Here is a 16,503-nt window from a genome sequence, read left to right as displayed (position 1 = left end):
GGGGGCGGCTGGTCCTCTGCGGCCACAGTTCGGGTCTCGGTCCCGAGCCGGGCGGCTGAGCTCCCGCGCCAGGCGGGGGAGTGGCCGCAGTGTGTCCGCTCTGCAGCGGTGGCCGCGGGGCCCTGCACCTTACCGGCTTGCCCGCAGACGGATTTCCATGACTGCTTTCCTCTCCAGGCCGGAATAACTTGGGGGGGGGGGAGGTAGTGGGGAGAAAGGGGGGAAATTCTTTTCCCTCGGGCCAGACCCTGAGGTCCCACTATGGACGGCGAGAGCGAAGTGGACTTTGCCAGCAACAGTTTGGCTCCTTTGTGGCGCAGGCGGGCGACCCCCGAGCCCCAGCTGCTGGGCCGGGGGAAGCCGAGGCCCCAGTCCTACCAGAGCCCAAGCGGGTTGCTGATCACCGACTTCCCGGTCGACGATCCGAGTGTGTTGCCTGGGCCGCCGCCCCCCGCCCCGGACGGCAGGACGGCGCGAAGGAGTCCTCCCCAGCTGCTGTGTGCGCACAGGAAGGGGCTCCCCAATGGGAGGACAGGCTCCCGGGACTTCAGGGCTGTTTCTCCTCGGCTCCTTCGACCCCTGTCGCCCCAGGTCCCCAGGGCGCCGTCGGGCAACCCCTCTGCTCCTCCGGCCAATGGCCTGGAGAGCTTGCCTGCGCCGCAGCGCTTGCGCTCCCCGCGGACTTGCAGCGCGCCGCCCCCCTGCAGCTCCGAGCGGACCCTCGCCCATGGTACCCCCAGCCCCCTGCCCTCGCCAGCTGCAAATGGCCTTGCCCCGGGCTCCCCAGCCTCCTGCGGTCTGGGTTCCACACCCGGCCAGCCAGCTAAGGACCACTCCCGGGGACCTTCGACGCTCTCCCCCGCGCTCCAGAAAAGGTCTTCTTCGGAACCCAAGGCTCCCCTGCCAAGGCTGCACCCCCAGGACAAGGACTCCTCGGACCCCTCAGCGGTGGTCCTGAGCACCCACAGCGCCGCCGCCCTGAAAGTGGGCAAGCAGCAGATCATCCCCAAAAGCCTGGCCTCGGAAATTAAAGTCAGTAAAAACAGCCAGGGCAACGAGCCCCACCGGAGATTGCTCAAGGTGCGCAGCATGGTGGAGGGGCTTGGGGCGCCCCTGAGCCCCGCGGAGGACGAGACTGAGGCAGAGAACGAGGTGGACAGCCCGGGCTCCCTGCGCCGAGGCCTGCGCTCCACGTCCTACCGCCGGGCTGTGGTCAGCGGTTTCGAATTTGACAGTCCCGCCGCCTCCAAAAAGAAGAACAGGATGTCGCAGCCGGTGCTCAAAGTGGTGATGGAAGACCGGGAGAAGTTTTCCAGTCTGGGCAGGATAAAGGTAAGAGCGGGCATTTCACTCCTGAAACCCCCAGATGGGAGAGAGGGGACACTGAGGACGCTAAGTGGCCGACGGAAGTGGCCATGGAGGTGGCTGGCTCCTTTTTTTATTTGTGTTTGTGCCTCAAACCTGTGCACCTCTGAGGCTTGGCTACTTACCAGCCCCAAATTCTTGTGGCTTTCTGGGACCAAGTGAAACTTTCTAAGCTCAGGCAAAATGGGATTGGTTGGGATGGGAGGGAAAAATCGGGAGCAAATTTAGGTTTAGAATTGCGTAATTCTTCAGCACTGTACTCAGGCAGCTGAAAAGGAGGTGCATGCAGCTCATGTTGGGGTCTGCGCCTGTGCAGAGGTGCGATTCAGTGTTAGCTGATTTCAGCAAGATGCCAAGATAAGAATTTCCATCCTGTTGGTTACTTACATGACTTATGTCAATGATTTATTTACGTTGTTTATTTCACTTCAAATGGTGGTCCAAAGCATTTTAAATGGTTTATTTTGAGGGTTGATCATATAGGAAATACCACTTCAAAATTAATTAACAGACCCACCCAAGACATTGTGTCTGCTATCTTTTTTTTTTTTCTTGTTTGTTTGTTTTTAGTGACTTACTTCTTTATTTCTGTCAAGCCTCCCTCCTTTGGTTGTATTTTTTCTACATACAGCCTGAAGTGGGTTTAACAAATGAGCTGGGTAGCATTGGCTTCTGCTCTAGGGTAGGGAGCTGCATTTCTGAAAACATTATCAAACGGAACAGAGAGAAATAGGGTAACCCGGAGAGTGGGGTTTGGAGTGTGTGCCCTCCCACCCACCCCCAAGTCCCCAAACAGGACCCAACTCACTCAGAGCAAGGGGCAGAGCTTCCTCTTAGCCATCACATCTTTTCTGGATTAATCAGAAGTGGAACCAGTCGATATAAATGGCATATATGTACTACACAAGCGAGCCTATTTTATTTGAGAGTGTATGGGCCTTAAAGACAAATGACACATTTTGAGTATTATCCGCCCTGCTACCTCCACCCCAACTCCACCCCCCTCAACCCTGCATGTATAGCAAAGTTCAGTTGAATGATGACGCTGGAGCACAGGTAGTGAAATGAGTGAGCAGGCCATTTGAGGATTCTCAACCATTTTGATGGGGTGTGGGGAACACTGTATATTCTAGTTCGCTGTTTTAGTGACTTAAAGTAGTCTTAGGAGTGAAATTTTCTAGGGACCATCTGCTGTACGTTTTTGGAAATGTTGGAGATTTAATGTAACTACAACAAAAAAAGTACTTTTGCTTAAAATAGCTGTACTTGCTCTTTGACTTATTCATACATGGTTTGCTTTTTCCTTTTTTTGCTTATTTCTTAGAAAAAAGTGCTGAAAGGGCAAGGAACATTTGATGGAGAAGGTAAGCATATAATTTCCCAGACTTTTATTGCTGTTTCAATGTGGAATATCAATTAAAAGTTGAAATTCAAGTACAGTAACAAAAATACTTAAGATGAAGAAAAAAAAAAAAAAGAAAAGAAACAAAAACCCAAACCCAACTTCTTCTCAAATTTAACAATTCAAGGATTCCTATGAGGCTAACTTTTCACTGAGTAATACCAACAGTGAGTAAAATTAGTGATATCTTTGTAAGAATTTAACTTTGTCAGACTGTAATGACCTGTGATTTTTTTTTGCGGGGGGGGGGGTGGGAGTAGATAGCATATCATAATGGTTATGAAAAGAGGCTCTCATGCCTGAGGTTCCAAAGTCCCAGGTTCAGTCCCCTGCACCACCATAAACCAGAGCTATAGGCTCTGGGGAAAAAAAATGTCCTGTGATTTTTAATTTATTGTTTTCTACCCAGAGTCCATCCCCCTAGATCCCCTCCCATAAAAGGAAAGAAAAAATTGAGCAAGAGTTTGACATTTAGATCCCAAGTCATATTTCCTTTAACATATGCTCTCCCAGATTTCTGTATTTTAGTATTATTTTGGACTTTCTGTTTCTTTATCAAGTTTCAGTTTGGGGACAACACTTAAGTCTCCTGACTAACAGGAAGGTCCTATGAATCTGTAACCTATATAATAGTTTTTTTTTTTTTTCTTCTCCTCCTCCTCCTCCTCCTCCTTCTTCTTCTTCTTCTTCTTGTCAAGGAACTCAAAAACAAAGCAGCCTTCACCAGGTGTTCAAACTCTAATCAGATTAGCAGGCTTTCTGTAAATAGTTGGGTCAAGTGTCATCCCCCTGAAAGGGCATCCAGGAGCAGCCCTCCTTCCATCCTCCCCACCAACTCCCAGTGCTAGGGCTGAAGGGCTAGTGGTAATGGTGTGGACAATTGCTTTTCATCATTATTTGACTTGCTCACATTTTACAACCTTTAAGTAAAAATGAAGGAAGATATATTGTCCCTCTATAAGTAAGTCTAATGTAACATCACCCCGTATAAAACAATACACACACACACACACACACACACACACTCATTCCTGGGTGATTGCCAAACATATCCCTGTGTAATTCTTACAAGAAATAAATTCCTATTGGAGCATTTTCAATACGACATTTTGTGCAAATGCATTAATTGCACCGATCTTCAGAAACAGTTTTGTGGAGAATATAGACACAGTATTTGAGCTTGCTGGGATAAGTTTACCTCCTTGACAACTTGGGAAACTATAGGATCTGAGAGGTTTGGTAATTTAACCAGTTGTCTCAGACAGCACTGGGACAGAGATCTGTCATTTTATGACTGGGAAGTGAACAGAGCATCTACCTAATGTAATATCTACTGGCAAGTTCTACATCTTCTGGATTTTGACATTGACCTATGCCTCAGAGGAGTTTAGTTTTCTTTTCTTTTGCTCCTCTTTCTTCCTTCCTTTCCTCCTTTTTCTTTCTTTTTTTTCTTCCTTCCTTCCTTCCTTCCTTCCTTCCTCCCTTCCTTCCAAGAACTGACCTTCATATAACTGAGTTGTTTCCTTTAATAAGGAGCCATTCCCCTGTATTTCCTCTTCTCATATAGGAGAACCCAGGCACTCTTTTTCACATGCATGCACATGAAGACTGAAGGATTCTTATAGTTAATAACAGAAATATGACTTAGGAAGCAGGTGGTGGGGCTGTGAGAATTGGGGACCCTGGAGCCACAAGCCTGGGTTCCTGTCCCATTCCTTTTGTTCCTCAGTTGAATGATGTTGCTGGAGCATCTGAACCTCCAAGCTCGGTTTTGTCATGTATACTCTGAGGTTGATGACACCGCTAATGTGCTGAGAGAATGAATGACAGACCATATCATTGGTGTCTGCATAGACTTTGCCAGTCATGGAGTCCTTTACAGGGCAGTGGGGGCTGGAGGGTATGAGGTTCAGTTTCTTTCTTTTAAAAATTTATTTATTTATTTATTTATTATTATTTTTACCAAAGCACTACTCAGCTCTGGTTTATGGTGGTACATGGGATTGAATCTGGGACTTTGGAGCCTCCAGCATGAGAGTCCCTTTGCATAACCATTATGCTATCTACCCTCCACCCAAGTTTCTGCCTCACCATTCACACTGCCTTCTACACAGAACAGTAAATGCACAGACCATCTTGCAGGGACTCTTGTATTAGTGTTTCCTTGGTCATTGTGCACGCCCAACATGCAGTGGCTGATGAGGGAAGGGACAAGTGTTTGCTTGTGTGAGTGCATGGGAAAGGCATTTCAAATGCTTCAGGTCTCAAACCAAATTCAGAATCTTCTCCACCAGGGTTGAATCTCTTGGGGTGTTCCTTTCCCCTCCCTCCTTGTTGAGGCACCCATAGGCCAGGTCTATGTCCAACCCTTTCTAAGCCACATAGTCCAAATTCCCTTTTTTTTTTTTTTTTGTTTAATTTTTTTGTGGAATCAGGGCATTGGGTATGTACAATTTCATCTCTTTGGGCCATTTTTTTTTCTTTCAGATAGATACAAAGAGGGAAAGACATCATAGCACTGAGGCTTCCTCCATTGCCATAGCTCTTCCCCTTTGGGGTCAGAGCTGCAGTCTGGGTTGTGGGCGTGTCTGTGGAGGCACTCTACCCAATGAACTGTCCCTTTGGCCCATAATAACTTCCTGATTCACTGCCCAAGCAGCCAACGTTTTTTGCTCTTCCAATCGTATCTTTTCTTCCATTGGATTCACACTTAACAATGTGAGAGAAACTTCCACCTTTTGTACTTGGGATATAATTCAGTTTTTTTTTTAATTCCCTATATAGTATTGGATAGAGACAGAGAGAACTTGAATGGGGAGGGGGAGATAGAGAGGAAGAGAGACACCTGTAGCCCTACTATACCACTTGTGAAGCTTTCCCCTGCAGGTGGGGACCAGGGACTTGACACTGTAATGCCTGTGCTTAAACAGGTGTGCCACCACCTGGCTCCAAAATTCAGGTGTTTGTGTCTGCGCACTGTTGCTTTGGACTCTGGCTGATCTCTCCAAATTCACTCTCCACCCTTTAATCCACTGGCTCACTAGATCTAGGCCTGTTTTTTTTTTTTTTTTCTACACAGGTGAAAAGATTCCTCTTGGCCAAGGCTTTTGCATTGCTTTTCCCTTTAGCTCGGCAACTTTTCTCTGTTATTAAAAAGAAAAAAAATTCCTGAGGGGCCAGGCGGTGGCACACCTGGTTGAGTGCACACATTACAATGACCAAAGACCTAGGTAGGTTCAAGCCCCTGGTTCCTACCTGTAGGGGGAAAGCTTCCTAAGTGGTGAAGCAGGGCTGAGGTCTCTCTGTCTCTTTCCCTCTTTCCTTCCTCCTTTTCTCTTAATTTCTCTCTGTCTCTACAATCATAAATAAATAAATAAATAATATAATTAGAAATTTTATTTATTTACTTATTTATTTATTATCTTGCCTCCAGGATTATTGGTGGGGCTCGGTGCTACCATTATGAACCTACTGTTCCTGGAGGCTATTTTTTCCATTTCTTTTAAATTGCAGAGGACAGAGAGAAAGTGAGGAGGGGGAAGGTAGAGAGGGGGAGAGAGAGATACCTGTAGACCTGTTTCACCTCTCTTGAAGTGTCCCCCACTGCAGATGGGGAGTTGGGGCCTCTAACTGTGATCCTTGTGCTGATCCTTATGCTTCATATTATCCCTGTGTGCTGCTGCCGGGCTTCTATTTATTTATTTGCTTATTTGTTTATTTATTTATTTTACCAGAGCACTGCTCAGCTCTGACTTATGATGGAGCAGGGGATTGAACCTGGGAGCCCAGAGCCTTAGGTGTGAAAGTCTTGCATAACCATCTCACTATCTTCCCAGCCCAGCTCTGTAATTTCTCATCTTTCAGGCCTGAGACTGCCCTTGTTAGACCTCCCCTTACTCCTAAATTGGATCACAGCCTGCCAGCATGTTCTCATAGCCCCTGTATGTAGACCAGCCCCTCTGTGGGTCTGTACTTGGCAAGATCATTGTGTTCTTAGCCCTACAAGGACTTGTCATATCACTTGGAGTTAGAAACAGAGTTTTTTCAGTGGCATTGTGACAAGGCCTACCCGATCTTGCGCTCTATTCCCTTACCTTGTGCCCTTTCTCATTCTATTCCATGCACAGAGAGGCCTTCTTACTGCTCCTTGTAACATAAGACTTACCAAGCCTACCTCTGTCCTAAGGCCTTTGCACTTGCTGTTCTTCCTGACAGAATGGTTTCTCCCAGCTAAGTAAGTGCTTTACTTTTAGGTCTTTTCTTAAACATCATCAGTGAGACCTCCCTCAGCCATCTTACTTAAAATACACATAACCCCTTTCCCTGTCTCATTTTTTTCTCAGTGACTTCTATCAGCCTCTGACATATTATGAAAGTAACTTGTGTTGTCGTTATTATTCTCTCCATTAGGATGTCAGCTCCAGGAAGACTGACTTTTAAATCTTTTTCTCATTGTTGTAATGCTAGTGTTGGCCAGGTGCTAGCGCTTGGTGGGCATTTTCTGGATAGCTGTGACATGAATAGATAAATGAATGACTTTGACTTTCCCCCCCCCCAGTAATTTTTGAGTTTATGATGGTATAACGTGTATTTATTTTAAATATTTTACTTATTAAGGAGGAAAGATAGGAGGAGAGAAAGAACCAGACATCACTGATACATATGCTGCCGGGGATTGAACTCTGGACCTTATGTTTGAGAGTCCAATGATTTATCCATTGCGCCATCTCCTGGGCCACGTGTCTTTTATTTTCTATTCTTGGCTGATTGTACATGTGTTTGTTAACTACATAATGGCTGGTGGCAGATATCAGAGGAAGGTAGGGTGTGAATTCAAAGTAGCCCAAACAGCAGTGACTTAATAAGTGACACATCTTCATGAGTTGTGCGGGGACTTGGAAACTGCTTGTTGATTTCAGCTGCATGTGAGTCTACTGTAGAGCCTTGTAACTGAGATCATCACTTTTGGAGAATTACTCTTCCATGTATCAATCCATTTCTCTCTTTATTGGTTGAATAGGAGGTCAGTATTGTATAAAATACACGTTTGTTTAGAGCAAGTAGCAGAATGGGTGAGGTCGATGAGTGACATGTAAGGTTTGTTTTCCTTGCAGAAAATGCCGTCCTATATCAGAACTACAAAGAAAAGGCTTTGGACATTGACTCTGATGAAGAGTCGGAGCCCAGAGAACAAAAATCAGATGAGAAAATTGTGGTTCACCATAAGCCACTGAGGTCCACGTGGAGCCAGCTCTCAGCGGTGAGTTGTCTTTTCTTTGCTGTCTGCTTTGGTGAAAACTTTCCATTGAGTGTAGAGACAATGCTGGCATATGATTTTCTTCTTGCCTACCAAAGAACCTGTAGCCTTATGGAGAAAGACGCTTCCTTTTAGATTGGGAAATATTTTCTTAAAATTTAGTTGATGCTACTGAGAGAACACGAACCTAGACATTTAAAAAAAATATTTATTCCCTTTTGTTGCCCTTGTTTTACTGTTGTAGTTACTATTGTTGTTATTATTGATGTTGTTGTTGGATAGGACAGAGAAATGGAGAGAGGAGGGGAAGACAGAGAGGGGGAGAGAAAGATAGACACCTGCAGACCTGCTTCACCACCTGTGAAGCGACTGCCCTGCAGGTTGGGAGCCGGGGGCTTGAACTGAGCTCCTTATGCCAGTCCTTGCGCTTTGCACCACCTGCGCTTAACCCGCTGCATTACCTTACCGCCAGTCTCCTGAACCTAGACATTTCTGATCAGGAAAATTAGGTTTTGGTAAAATAAGTTGTCTTTTGACAAATGTTCTATGGAGTCTGGAAACTCTTCTGACTCAGTATCTTCTGTGGTTTTGTTTTAAATACTGTGTGTATGTCATGGCAGCTGAATATATTCTGAACTTTCTCATCATTATGAGTATATATACTTCTGTGTATGTGTATTTATTTATGTACAACAAGGGGCTTATACTTCTTTGAAAATTTTGTTTGATACAGACACATTCAAGGTTAATGAGTGGTGCCTGCCTGTTCTGTCTCTCACTGTGTATTTGTTATTGTGTGACTTCTGTTCATTGCTTTTTTAATCATTTATTTGTTTATTTATTATTGGGCAGAGACAGAGAAACTGAGAGGGGAGGGCAAGTAGAGAGGGAAGCAGAGAGACACTTTTGCAGTCCTGCTTCATCACTTAAGAAGCTTTTCCCCTGTAGGTGAGGACCAGGGGCTTGAACCTGGGTTCTTACTACTGTCATGTGAGCAGTTAACCAGGTGCGCCACCGTCTGGCCCCTGACTTCTATTCTTTGCATCAAACTTTTTTTTTTCTAGCTCTAATTCCTCCTTCCCTCTCTCCTTCCCTCCCTCCTTCCCTCCCTTCCTTCCTTTGTTGCCTCCAGAGTTTTTGCTGGGGCCCAGCGACGGCACTACCAATCCGCCACTCCTGGTAGCCGTTTTTTCCCATTTTTTTTTTTTAATTGGATAGGACAGAGAGAAATTGAGAGGGAAGGGGAGATAGAGAAGGGGGAGAGAAAGAGAGATACCTGCAGACCTGCTTCACCACTTGTGAAGCAACCGCCTGCAGGTGGGGAACCAGGGGCTAGAACTGGGATCCTTGCACTTTGTACTATGTGTACTTAACCTGTGCACTACGGCTCAATCTCCGCTCTAATTTCTTTCCTTCTTGGCTTAACAAATAGCCTTGTGTGATGCTGGGTAAACTGATGAGTTTCACTCCACCGTGGTAGGCATCTGGTGCACTGACTGGTAAAATTCTGTGCTGGCTTTAGGGGTGGGAACCTCACATCAAAAACAGATTAGGATACCTCGTGGGTCAGGATGGAGACAGAGAAGATCTCTTGAAGGCTGAGATGAGCCTTATATAGGTTGTAATGAAGTTGTCTTTGTTGGCATTCAGTGTGTTAACCACATAAACGGGTGGGGACAACTTCCTGTTCAAGCTGAATGTGTGTGTTGGTGGTGGGAGTGACTTCCGGTCCAGGCTGAATGTGCTTGTTGATGGTAGATGACTTCTGATTCCCCCTCCTCCTTTTACCCTGAACTAATTCAGAATCCTAGACATCAAATTCTTTTTCCCTGTCTCCCTTTCACTCTCTCACCTCTCCCACCCCCACCTCATTGTGTTCTTAGAGAATCTGTTCATGCCCGGTATCAGCAAGGCATGGCACCTTTCATAAGATGCTTAGGCTAAAATGCTCACAGCACAGTGGAAGGCTAATCCTGTGAATAAGTGTGTGTGAGTGGTGGATGCAGGGGAGAGCTGCGTAGTGCATTCTTATGAAACTGAGCAGCTACTATTGAGTTTGGATCAACTTTCTATTGTGAGAGAACCAAAACTTGTAAAATAAATGTTCTTCATATTCCTGTGTGATAGTAACATGTTCTGTGAGCCCTACAGGTAGGTTATCCTTGGCCAGATGCGAACCCCGCACTAACACTGTGTGGCTTCTCTCAAATGTTTATGATTTTTGCGTGTGGTGGAGCCAACACAGAACTGGTGTTTTGGTGGCCTCTGGTCATAATCTGATGCTCTTAGAACATCTGATGCTCTTAGAACATCCGATGCACCAGGGAAGATGCTTAAGGATCCCAGTTTGAGCTCCCTCTCTGGAGCCACTGCATTAGTACAGGCAAAATCCTGCTGTTCTTCTTGGAATGTTTCCTTGTCATTTCTGCTCACCTACCTTTGCTTTAGCATAGTGCTTCTGCCATGTTTATACCTACTGTTGGGGGTTTGGAGGGGTCGATTCACAAGTCCTGAAGCAGGTCTGCAGGTGTCTATCTTTTACTCCCCTTCTCTATCTCCCCTCCTCTTGATTTCTCTCTGTCCTATCGAACAACAACATCAGTGGCAACAATAACGACAACAACAAGGGCAACAAAATGGGGAAAAATATATAAAAAGAAAGATGAGGGGGTCGGGCGGTAGCGCAGTGGGTTAAGCGCAGGTGTTGCAAAGCACAAGGACTGGTGGAAGGATCCCGGTTCGAGCCCCCTGCTCTCTATCTGTAGGTATCTATCTTTCTTTCCCCCTCTCTGTCTTCCCATCCTCTCTGCATTTCTCTCTCTCCTATCCAACAACAATAACATCACTAACAACAACAATAACTACAACAATAAAACAACAAGGGCAACAAAAGGTAATAAATAAATATTAAAAAAATGTTTAAAAAAAGAAAGATAAAAGGGAGTCGCTTCACAGGCGGTGAAGGTCTGCAAGTGTCAATCTTTCACTCCCCTCTCTGTCCTCCCCTCCTCTCTCCAAAAAAAAAAAAAAAGAAAAAAAAGAAACATAAAAAATAAAATCTTAAACAAACCAACAAAAAAACACATGACAAGGCCCAAAGTGACTGTGTTGGTTTCCTACTGCTGCCGTTGGGTATTGGTAAGGGCCATTTGGTAGACAATCCTCAGGGAGAAGATTGTGGGACGGGGGAGCACAGAATTTACATGTCTAAGGTCTCAGATTTCCCAGGTTCAATTCTTGGCACCACCATAAGCCAGAGTTGAACAGTTCTCTGATCTAATACATATATAAATCTGAAAAAATAGCGGAGACTGTGGATTTGTTTTTCCTCTAGGGAGCCACGACAATTAGTACAGGCAAAATCCTCCTCTTCTTCCTGGAATGCTTCCTTGTATTGTCACTTCTGCTCACCTCCCTTAGCTTTAGCATAGTGCTTCTGCGTTGTTTATACCTACTGGCATTTCACTTTCATTGAGATTCACAAGCTCACATGCAGTGGAAACAACCCTGCAGAACAACTTCAAATATAGACATACATCTTACTTGACTACCGATCAATCTGCCCACTTGCCTGTTGTCAATAAAGTTCATATCAAAAGATGATCTTGAGAGAAAATGCAAAGCTGTGAAAGTGGGTTGTAACATGTGTGCACTCTTGGACTTGAGCTTCCGGGAGGTTTGTGTGTGTTGCTTTTGTTGCCCGGCAGTCACTCGGAATCAGAGCAGTAGGACTTTGCCACTTCCCATTGCTTAGGCCCCTTGTGGCTTTGTGTCTCTGTCTTTAACTTTTTTTTGGGGGGGTGGGGGTAAATGGGTGGGGGCTAATGGTTTACAGTAAATACAGTTGTTGGTATATGGATAAAATTTTTCAATGTTCTACAAAACAACTTTACCCCCAGCCTAGGTCCTCCTCCACCATCATGCACCAGGACTTGAAAGCCACCCCCTCTCCCCAGAATCCATTGCTTTGGTGCAATACACCATCTCCGCCATCTCATTTTTAACTTTTTTCTTTAAGTTTTCTTCTTGTATTTTATTTATTTATTTATTTGTTTGTTTTTGGATAGAGACAGAGAGAAATTGAGAGAGAAGGGGGAGATAGAGAGGAAGAGAGACAGAGAGACACCTGCAGACCTGCTTCCCTGCCTGTGAAGCAACTCCCCTGCAGGTGTGGAGCCGGGGGCTCGAACCGGGATCCTTATGCCAGTCCTTGCACTTTGTGCCACATGCGCTTAACCAGCTGCGCTACTGCCTGACTCTCCGTTTTTAACTTTTAAACCATGAAACATACACTGTCTATTACAAAGTGCTTAAATATAAGTATGTGTCATGTTTCTGCGTACCTGGCACACAGATTGAATATTTACATTTTACATTAAATGCCTATGATTTTTGTAGACAGATCCAGTGAACCACCAGTTGTTTTCACCTTCCAGCCTTCCTCACCATGCCCCCCACCCACATCCCCCAAATAACCTCCATAAGAAAGTTTTTTTGGGACCAGGTGGTGGTGCACCTGGTTGAGCACACATGTTACAGTGCACAAGGACCCAGGTTTGAGCCTCTGGTTCCCACCTGCAGGGGGAAAGCTTCATGAGTGGTGAAGCAGGGCTGCAGGTATCTGTTTGTCTCTCTCCCTCTCTGTCTCCCCCTTTGCTCTTGATTTCTGACTGCCTCTATCCAATAAATAAAAATTAAAAAAAAACTTTAAAAATATTTTAAAAAAGAAAGTTTTCTTCTATCTTTTCCATGTGGTTTTTCTCTTTTCTTTTCTTTTCTTTTTGCCTCCAGGGTTATTGCTATGGCTTGGTACCTATACTATGAAGCCACTGCTCCTGGAGGCCATTTTTTCCCCCTTTTGCTGCCCTTGTTGTTGCCATTATTGTTATTGTTCTCATATAGAACAGAGAGAAATGAAGAGAGGAGGGGAAGACAGAGGGGGGAGAGAAAGACAGACACTTGCAGACCTGCTTCACTGCTTATGAAGTGACTCCCCTGCAGATGGGGAGCTGGGGAGTTTGCTCAAAATTAGAGCACAGGGCTTGCATAGTTGAGTCCTCAAAGGACACAGGTTTAATCCCTAGCATCACCTTGTACCAGAACTCTGATCTGTCTCTTATAAAATAAATATTAAAAAACAAAACAAGGGGAGTGGGGCTGTAGCGCAGCGGGTTAAGCGCAGGTGGCGCAAAGCACAAGGACCGGCATAAGGATCCCGGTTTGAACCCCGGCTCCCCACCTGCAGGGGAGTCGCTTCACAAGCGGTGAAGCAGGTCTGCAGGTGTCTGTCTTTCTCTCCTCCTCTCTGTCTTCCCCTCCTCTCTCCATTTCTCTCTGTCCTATCCAACAACGACAACAACAATAATAACTACAACAATAAAACAACAAGGGCATCAAAAGGGAATAAATAAATAAAATAAAAAAAATGCATGCACTTTTGACTTTCAAACTAGAGAGCGATATATAAAGAAATCACTATTTTTAAAGTTATTGTATTTTATTTTGCCTCCAGGGTTATTGCTGGGGCTTGGTGCCTGCACTATGAATCTGCTGCTCCTAGAGGTCATTTTTTCCCATTTTTTGTTGCCCTTGTTGTTATTGGTATTGGTTAGGAAAGAGAAATCAAGAGAGGAGGGGAAGACAGAGAGGGGAAGAGAAAGACACCTGCAGACCTGCTCCACCACTTGTGAAGTGACCCTCTCTGCAAGTGGGGAGCTGGGGGCTCAAACGGGGGTCCTTACACCTGTTCTTGCACTTGGCACCATGCATGCTTAACCCACTGTTCTTCTGCCCAGCCCCCCCCCCATATATTTTTTTTAATAGAAGCTTAGCTGTTAGTGTGTCTAGTTGCATTTAATCTAAGGAGACTCTCTGTCTTATCCAATAGAATGGAAAAAAAAAAAAGGTCTCCAGGCAGAAGTTGAAAAACAAGATCAGAAGAGAAAACACAAGTAGAATCTGAACTGGAATTGGCGTATTTCACTAAAGTAAAAGACTCTGGTGTGTGTGTGTGTGTGTGTGTGTGTGTGTGTGAATACAGGTCCAAGAAGGATGACAGAGGACCTAGTGGGGGTTCTATTGTTATATGGAAAACTGAGAAATGCTATGCATGTACAAACTATTGTATTTACTGTCAAATGAATGTAAAGCATTAATTTCCCAATTAAGAAATTAAAAAAAAAAAGGCCTCCAGGAGCAGTGGATTCAGAGAGCCAGCACTGAGCCCCAGCAATAACCCTAGAGGCAAAAACAAACAAACAAACAAAAAAGAACTAAAGAGAAGAGGCTGGACAGTGGCACAGCCAGTAGAGTGTACATGTTACTATGAGCAAGGACCTGGGTTCAAACCCCTGTCTCCCACCTGTAGGAGGGAAGCTTCACAAGTGGTGAAGCAGTGCTGTGGCTCCCTCTCTCCATGTCTTTCTCTCTCCCTCTTCACCTATCTCTCTTGATTTCTCTGTCTCTATCCAAAATAAATGAATAAAAAAAGCATTTTTATAAGTTTTCTTTTTAAAAAAATATTTATTTACTTATTTCCTTTTGTTGCCCTTGTTTTATTGTTGTAGTTATTATTGTTGTCGTCATTGTTGGATAGGACAGAGAGAAATGGAGAGAGGAGGGGAAGACAGAGAGGGGGAGAGTAAGACAGACAACCTGCAGACCTGCTTCACCGCTTGTGAAGCAACTCCCCTGCAGGTGGGGAGCTAGGGCTCGAACAGGGACCCTTACGTTGGTCCTTGTGCTTTGCACCACCTGCGCTTAACCCACTGCGCTACAGCCCGACTCCCAGCATTTTATTAAAAAATAGGAACCTAAGGAGATAAGGTTTTACTGTTGACATCAGGATGTTTCCCTTGTGTAATTGGCAGCTTGATTTCTGTCTGATCTCATGTCTCCATCCTTTTTTAATGGAAAGACTGCAGTATTGAGGGCAGGTCTCAGAAAACTTTGGCTATTTGTCTGTTTAAGTATTTTTATTTATTTGCTTTTTTGGGAGGGAGGCGGTGGGCGATGGAGATGGCTCATACCTGTGAAGCGTAAGTTTGACATTGAGCTACAGCCCCAACCCATCTGCTTTTTTGTCTTTTTTTTTTCTAATCACTCCATACTTACTCTGCACTACACCAAATTAATATTAATATTGAATTAATAGCCATTGTCTGGTAGCCATCAGTTTCACACCAAAGGCTGCTTGTAGGATGCTGATGTCAGAAAGGGAGAAGGACAAGAGGTTTTCTGGTCTACAGTTACCTCTCAATTTGTCATCTACTTTATTTACTTCTTTATTTTTGCCGCTGGGGTTATTGCTGAGGCTTGGTGCCAGCACTACAGATCCACTGCTCCTGGCTGCCATTTTTCCCATTTTATGGGATAGGACAGAGAAATTGAGAGAGAAGGGGGATTTAGAGAGGGAGAGAGAAAGATAGACACCTGAAGACCTGCTTCGCTGCTTGTGAAGCGTCCGTCCCCCTTTGCTGATGGAGAGCCAGGGCCTTGAACCTAGTTCCTAGTGTGGATCCTTGCACTTAGTACTATATATGCTTAACTGGGTGCGCTACTGCCTGGCTCCCTCAATTTGTCATCTACTTTGATGGTCTACTTGGGAGGCTGTGTGTGCATGAACTGCTGTGGGTTGCTTTATTATCAGAATGTCTGATCTATGTTGCAGACACCTGCCTGCCTTGTGGGGTGATGAAAGTCTTCTTATCAGTTGTCTTGTAAGTAGCATTTGCATTGCAGCAATCGTCAGTAATACATGGTGGCTATGTAAGGTCTTTATACTGTGTCTGCAAGGTAATTTCTCCGAGTGTGTTTTGTTGGGCAACGGGAGACAGGCGGTTCTTCATATAGGGTGTTGGATACAGACTTGTGGTCTTCTAGGAGTAAGGGAGCGCTAGACTGTGTACGAGAGGCATGCAAGTGGGATTCTGTAGATAACTGGCCACGGCCAGTTTCAGAGGAGTAAAGTCAATGAATGATGAACGATTTAGTGAGGGTTCTGTTGAAAAGTTCTTTGTGTTGATGTGGGGGTTTTCTTGGTATGATCACTTAACTTCTTTTTTTAATTTTTTTTTTGCCACCAGGGTTATTGCTGGGACTCAGTGCCTGCATAGCTCCTGGTTCCTGGTGGCAGTTAATTCTCTTCCTCTAGATAAAGGGTGGGAAGTAGAGAGGCATAGAAAAACACAGGCAAGATCCTGCAGTACTACTGTACCACTCATGCAGCTTCCCCTCTGGGGTCTAGTCACTGCCATTTGGGCAACTGAAACTTGAACGATATGTATGCTTTACTGAGTGAGCCACCTGCTGGCATCTTACCTTCATTATTATTATTATTATTATTATTATTATTATTATTATTATTATTTTATCTTTATTGATAGAGACACCCAGATATCGAGAGGGAAGAGGGAGATAGAGAGGAAGAGAGACACCTGCAGACCTGCTTCACCCCTCGTGAAGCTTTTCCTCCTGCAGG

The 16,503-nt window shown here is 44.9% G+C and overlaps 1 protein-coding gene across 2 annotated transcripts in view; it reads left to right on the top strand.

Moving 5' to 3' along the window:
• The first annotated feature begins 251 nt into the window (after positions 1 to 251).
• ARHGEF26 (Rho guanine nucleotide exchange factor 26) overlaps positions 252 to 16,503 on the top strand; it is a 141,113-nt gene continuing 124,861 nt past the window's right edge. For both annotated transcript variants that reach the window (XM_007521091.3, XM_060197621.1), the window contains exons 1-3: positions 252 to 1,332; positions 2,690 to 2,729; positions 7,882 to 8,027. In XM_007521091.3, coding sequence (XP_007521153.2) covers positions 262 to 1,332; positions 2,690 to 2,729; positions 7,882 to 8,027 — 1,257 coding nt within the window. In that variant the 5' untranslated portion in view covers positions 252 to 261. The remainder of the gene's footprint in view (positions 1,333 to 2,689; positions 2,730 to 7,881; positions 8,028 to 16,503) is intronic.

The sequence above is a fragment of the Erinaceus europaeus genome, chromosome 9, assembly GCF_950295315.1.
Source record: "Erinaceus europaeus chromosome 9, mEriEur2.1, whole genome shotgun sequence".
In the NCBI taxonomy this organism is placed as follows: Eukaryota; Metazoa; Chordata; class Mammalia; order Eulipotyphla; family Erinaceidae; genus Erinaceus; species Erinaceus europaeus.
The sequence above is the reverse complement of the archived record's forward strand: the minus strand, read 5'-3'. Positions and strand labels throughout refer to the sequence as shown.